The 6933-nt window shown below is 36.2% G+C and overlaps 1 protein-coding gene across 2 annotated transcripts; it reads right to left on the bottom strand.

The window, feature by feature from the left end:
• Positions 1-126: 126 nt before the first annotated feature.
• Positions 127-6859, bottom strand: PIG-O (phosphatidylinositol glycan anchor biosynthesis class O). 2 transcript variants are annotated; one of them, XM_022085641.2, is made up of 6 exons: positions 5849-6859; positions 5702-5772; positions 3615-5414; positions 2115-2518; positions 1806-1999; positions 127-1116 (listed from the first exon to the last, which is right to left on the bottom strand). In XM_022085641.2, the coding sequence occupies exons 1-6, from the start codon at positions 6712-6714 to the stop codon at positions 1110-1112; spliced, it is 3342 nt and encodes a 1113-aa protein (XP_021941333.2). In that variant the 5' UTR covers positions 6715-6859; the 3' UTR covers positions 127-1109. The 2 variants fall into 2 exon arrangements, with proteins under 2 accessions (XP_021941333.2, XP_087199144.1); XM_087343018.1 differs by having other exon boundaries at positions 127-1999.
• Between the last annotated feature and the right edge of the window lie 74 nt (positions 6860-6933).

Here is a 6933-nt window from a genome sequence, read left to right as displayed (position 1 = left end):
TGTTTGTGATGGATGCTCAAATTGGTGAGATCATGCTCTAACCCATAACACTAGCACCATTCAAGCAGGATCTTGATATTTTGTTGGGGAAAGGAAGGATTTGGGTACATAATAAAACTAAGCAAGTAGAACATAAAATAATGTGAATAATTTTTAATTGTCATATTATAGAAATTACAGAAGTACTCATTCAAAAACAACTACAACAGCTTCCAGGTGGCTGTACTTTACAGTGCTGGCAGTGTTATAACAATAAACAATAACAATGTGTGGTTTAAAATATGCAACAGAATCAGCAATTTTTTATAACTCAAAATAAATAAGTCTACTACATCTACTATGAACAATGACTACAACTGCTTCTTTATCTTCTTCACAACCTTAAAGGCAAAACTGTGACTATTTCCTTGCCCTACAAATAAAAAATTAAAAGGGTCACAAAAAAGAAACAGCATATTCAAAACAAACCTCTTGATGGTCACGGGGACAGTGAAACATAACTCTTCGGAAACATTAAAATGAAGACTTCATCCAACAATTTCCTATAGTCCTTCACCCCTGTATATCCTTCAGGAGTGATATAACTGGTGAAAATAAATGTTATAATCATGAAGATGGCTGTCTTCTGATATGTAGAATTATGTAACAGTGTAGCAGATGCAGACTGATGTCTCAGAGAAGCCTATTGCCTTCATCTCAAAAGACAACCATCTTCAAACTCATCACCATGAGAACCTCAAATATCACTATTTTCTAATGTCTGGGCACTTTAAAATAATCAACTTCAGCATCCTAAATCCTTAATATAAGTTACCATGAAAATATATAATGAAAAGTTTAGCATGGAAGGGGTTAATTATTTTGAAAATACATACTGCTTGACAAGAGTGATATATCATTAAACATATAATCCTCAATGCATAACTGTCAGAGTAACAAAGAAGAGAAGGCACAACAGCAGCATTTTGTTCCCGTTCAAGATCCATTCAGTATAATAAAACAAGCTGGGACAGCTCAATCATATGACAGGCTGAATGATCAGTCACCACATCCAGACCAACTGTGGGGTCTTCCCACACTGTGTATACGAGGTGTTCTTTCCTCGGTGTTTATGGGCTAGAGCATAAAAAAAAGACCAGTGAGATGAATTGACCATTGTGACAAACCTTCAGAGATAAAGAAAGAACTTAATACTTTCTACAACATTTCACGTACTGTGCATTTTGCATGATATGCATGGGACAAAATATGAAGGTAGATATAAAATTACACTGATGATAATCTGTGCTGTGACATTATATATCGTAATTACTGCAATTACTATAAATTCTAATCAAAATAATTTACACAATAAAACACGGAATCAAGGGATCAAGCTAACAACAGAAACCTAGGTATATTAAAATGAAAGAGCATAAATGTATCCAAAAGGCAGTCTATTACTATAAAACATATCTACCTGCAATAAAGATCGCTGACTTCTGGGTTGTAGCGCCATGAAGTCTAGTAGAAGTTACCAACATTTCAGAGGTCCTTGCTGCCTCCATCATCAAAGTAATGGAGGCAGCAAGGGCCTCTAAAACGTCGGTAAACGTCTATCAGACTACACAGCCCTACAAACTTGAAGAAAGCCATCTTCGTACTCACTGCCATAAAAACCTCAAATACTACATAACTACCTGAAAGTTCAAATGGCATTACAACCCAGAAGACCAACATAAATCTGTTTGATAGTAATACTAATAATTCAGCTGGTACCAACTTATTTCATTACATTAACACACAGTTTACTAGTATGGTGTCACCTGCTTTCCTTGTCCAATCTCAGCAACAGCGCCTTTATATGAGTTGTGATTTGAATTACAAGCAGATAACTCACGAGAACACAAGGAAGTACTACAAATAAACCCAGGCCTTCAAAGATTAACTTTGGAGCAAAGATCTTCCATACCATGAGATGTCGGCAGTGGACTGTAGCAGCGAGCATGCACATAAACATCTGAAACATACAATGGAGGACAAAATTGTTAGAAATTGTGGCAATATCAAGACGTTCCATAAAGAAAGTGTGGGTAACACATGTATAGGTAAGTGTTTTGTGCCAGCCAACTTACCCTAATTCCAAAAAACAAGATATACTTGGTACAAAGAATAAATGCCTCTTGATATAACAAGTCAGCTTTCTCGTACAGAATAAGTTCCCCTCGTTTCATGTCCTTGCTCTTAATGCTGTCCTTGTCGGCAGATGGCAACATTTTGGGGAACATAACATGGAGGGTGAATGGTGCCACCAGTAGTACAGGTAGCGTCACACTCAGTACAACGTGTGCAGCAAATGTGTTGAGGCAGACAAGCAGAGCAGGCACCACATGATTTGAAAACTGACCACCCGTCCCCACAAATGCAGCCTCCCATTGGATACCAGGGAATGTTGTAGTATGTCCAGTTCCATAGAAGAAATACACAGTCAGAAATCCCCAGCATATGACCGAAGACCAGGGGACTTTAAACAGCTGAGCTGTAAAATATTGAACAAGCTGTTATGGTACCACACAGATTGATGGTCAGTAATGTCGTAAGACAGGAGCCACATGGTTAAAATCTTGGCAACATTATCAGGTACCATGAACAAGTTTTTTCATGTTTTTCCTGTCTCTCCAGTGAATGCCAGTCATGGAACAATACAATTCCTCTGGAGACATATGTCTCCAAAGTGGTCTCTAAAGTTGAATGAGAGCACTGATGCTTAATATATGTACAGGTATTTGACTCTTCTATCCACTACAAAGTGATATAATGGCCTTACGACTTACAGCACCATTTTTAATATTTGCAATATATTTTCCCTGCTTGATTTCAAACTATAGAATGTCAAGGAAAAGGAGGAATTTTATATGAAAATGTAACCTTTTTATCAAATTAAATCATACATCTAAAAACGATATGTTAAGCAAACAAACTTTCCTTTGACTATGAGACAGTCACTTATGTCCTAGGAAGGAAAAATGAGGAAAATATTACTGACCAACAGATCAATATCTTGTGTTCTTTGATCAAAGAGCATAAAATGAATTAATAATACTAATCTGTATATGAACTGTACATGTCTGCAAGAACTAAACAAATTTCAATGACATTTAATAGTGAGGCCTACGATAAAATTTACAAAGCAAACTTAATTTTGGTCCACTTGATCACTATTTTATATGAAGCTGAAATAAAACATTAAATACTTGATAAAAAATTACCCTTTCTACATAAAAAGATAAGTATGTGATACATAGCTTCTGTGAAGTGTGACACCTGTTATGTCTGTAGTGTTCTTACCATCGCTATTACCATTTGTAACATTTGGTAAAATTAGATTTACATCAATTTTAATGGTAGTATTAAGAGCAATAAATGAGAAAGGGAAATGAGGTAAGGAAAATTTCAATTAACATGCTTAGAAAACATGCATACTCTAATTCAGAGAATACCAACCCATTTGCTTTTTTTATATATTCAATAAAGGCCAGTTATATTCATAACTTTATACCTATATCATACATATAAATTGAAATAAATGTAGAAGAAGATTATGAATTAATAGACAAGCTCAGATGTTCTCTCACCTGTATAAAATGACTTCTCATACTGTATTGCTGAAAGGATGATTAGCAGCACTATGCTAGTAGTATACATTAGCACCACAGATGAAGCCATTGTATCTCCCAAGAGCAGAGCAACCAACAAACATACAAACACACAGACATTTACAAACACTGAACTGTACACTGTTGCCAGACCATACACAATGGGAACATCCTTTCCTAAACTGTCATCACCTCCAGCAACGCCTGACTTGCTTCGGCCTCTCATTAGCTCTTTCATTTGATTGAAAAGGTGAGGAATGATGTTTGTCTGTCCATATACTGGGAGAATCATACTGTCTTTCCTCCTGGGAACTACAAAAATACTCAGCGGTTGAAACAATGTAGTCATAAGCGCAACAAATATAACAGTGTAAACAATCCATGGCAGGATTTGAATCTGTAGTGGTAAGAATAGCTTATATTTTGTGTCATTTGGTAGACTTTGCAAGACCCAGAATCCAGCTGTACAGACAACAATGATGGTAGGGCCGTAACGAGCTATAGTTACAGTTGGGGAGAAGCCGACAAGGTTGCCACAACTTCGCAACCATATACGGCCTACAGTGACAAAAAGTGCAAGGCAAATCAGAGTGAAGAACCACTGTGAATTACAATACCTCATATTGACAAGACTGGCGAATGAATGAGCCTTATGCAATGCAGAGGATTCACAACCTATCTGTTCTTCTCGGCACAGCCAATAATACTGTGACAATCTGACCAACACACTCAACAGTGTGACAAACATAAACAGCTTAAACTTGAGTGGTGTTAGTAAAGTTTTATTAAACCATGATGGCAACTGTCTTTCAGAGGTTTTAACTCTTCCTGCAGGTTCTGGCTTTGAAGGTTTGAAATTATATACAAGCAGCCATGCCATTGTAAGAAGAAAGTAGGACAAGACTGTAGCTTCCTCAACAACATAACTATTAGAAAACAACCCACACAAGCTGAGTATGAGTAAGACCCTTCCAATGACACTGAGCCAATCATTTGACTTAACCTGATTTTGCCAATGACTGGAGATAGCTGCCCAACTACGAATGATGATCAGTGCTACCATAATCATGGACAATATTCCAGCTGCAAAATATAATGATATTTCTATGTTGTTACCAAGGTTTATTAAATAACAAATAAATGTCCCAAATGCAGTGAACACCAGATAACCAATTATAATATACTGAAATGTTCCACTAAGTGTTTCCTTTAACTGATCACCAGGGACACCATCAACTAACAAGAAAATGAAAAATACTGATACAAAAGTTAGCAGTAGACCATTGTACATCAAAACAGCATCAAATTGCACCCAGACTTCCTCACACATTTGTCTCACTAACGACAGATGACTTTTAACACGTGAGGAAAAATTTACAAAATCTTCTAAACTGGATATAGATTTTATATTTTCTTTGAGCATTGTGTAACTCATTTGTACTAAGCTCAGTCTCTCTTGTGAAAACTGGTTGGTTTTTTTCGAGTAATGCCTTGTGTATTCCATAATTTGCTGAACATTTATCCACAAGGTTTCTAAAGCAAATTTCCAGTCTGAGAGAATATCTTTCCCTTCAGTCAGGGAAGGCAATGCTTCAAGTATAACAGAACCCAGATTTGCATACGGAATGGGTAAACCCAAAATGGTTGAAAGTGTGGGAACCAAATCCACTTGATTCACTGTATCTGAATGTGGGAAGATTTCTGTTGACAGAAGGGGCTTTCGAGAGAAAACAAACATGGCTGCTGTAACTTCAGCATCACTGTCCCCACCATGATCTCCTGTAAGAAGAAATAATAATAAACAATGGAAATTATAACTGGGATAAAAGTATGAACCACCACAAACTGTATAAAGAGTAATGAACACATGTGTACTTCACATTAATACTACTAGGATGAAGCAAGATATCTTTCCAGTTATTTTTTGTACAGTAGTTAATATTTGCCTACACGCAATATTTTGAATATTTCTATGTGTAAGAACGTATATTACAAGGTTACAAATAAGGAATCAGGAGGATAGGCATAAGTTAATAGAGACTTTTATACGATGGTAATCTAATTACCTGTGCTTGTCATTCCATGATCACCAATCACAAACAACATTGTATGATTATCAACTGTATCCACCACTGATCTGAAATCATAAGGAGACTTAGAGTGTGAATTACTATAGTTATTTAAAGAGTATGTTTATGGAAAATTCTCCATACCTGATCATATCATTCATTTCACTCAACTTCCTGGCCATCTCAGAGTGATAAGGACCATATCTATGCCCGCAATGGTCCACACCTAAGAAATGTGCTATTAAAAGACTCCAATCTTTCTTCAGTATTTCTGGCATAAGGTGGTTCATTATTCCACTATCCACTGTATCTAAATCCCATACATTGAATGATGGATATGAATATTCTCTGATAAACCTCTTTGGATACAATCCAGACCAAGTGTCATCACCCATGAACACAATATTTTTGTTTTGAGATTTTATCTGATCGAGAATATTGTCTTCATTTATCTCTGGTGTAGCAAAATTGGATCCAATATCAACAAATGTAGGTAAACTTCCAGTTGTCAGGCCCTTCAACCTTTGCATTGTAGTAGTTGGTGGATCAGCAATAAATTTGAACAGTCTAGTATGGTCTGGTTCCTTGGCCAGTAAATCATTAATTACTTTTAGTTTATTTTGATAAGGGAGTAGTTCCTGATCCTGCAGCTTTTCATGAAAATAGACAAAATCAAACTTCAAAGCATCAATAACAATTAACACCACTTTTGTCCTACTTAACCAACATGTTTGCTGATCCCCAATCATATCAATTTTTTCCGTCCATAGCTCTTCTTGTCTGCATTGTCCTGATTGTGTGCTAAAACCTTCATTGTTTTCACTTTGTAAAGAAATGTTATTACTATTAGTGCGGCTTGTATTTCCACAAACATTGGCCGGTATACACCTAGATTTGTGAGGTAGTACTTCTCGATTAAGCAGAAACCCTCGTGCAAACAACAACACTCCCGACATGAACAAGTATGAAAACCATAACAACAGAAAAAAATATTTCCAATGTATTTCCATTTTGCTTCTAAAAGCATGTGTAATATTTAATACTCAAACACTTTCCCTGTCACCATGCTTACTTGGGGGCGGGGCATTTATATTCACAAATACCAACATTACATTCGATGTTTTGTCGAAGAGAACATGTAACATTACACAATAAAATTTTTAACAAACTGGGGTCACGATAAACATGTCTATCACTCATAAACTTGAAGAATTATAGAGGGGTAAGAT

This window comes from Zootermopsis nevadensis, unplaced genomic scaffold (assembly GCF_977971745.1).
Source record: "Zootermopsis nevadensis isolate Lab colony 2312 unplaced genomic scaffold, Znev_1.0 Znev_ptg000004l, whole genome shotgun sequence".
In the NCBI taxonomy this organism is placed as follows: domain Eukaryota; kingdom Metazoa; phylum Arthropoda; class Insecta; order Blattodea; family Termopsidae; genus Zootermopsis; species Zootermopsis nevadensis.
Note: the sequence above shows the minus strand (reverse complement) of the source record. Positions and strands in the feature narration are given on the sequence as shown.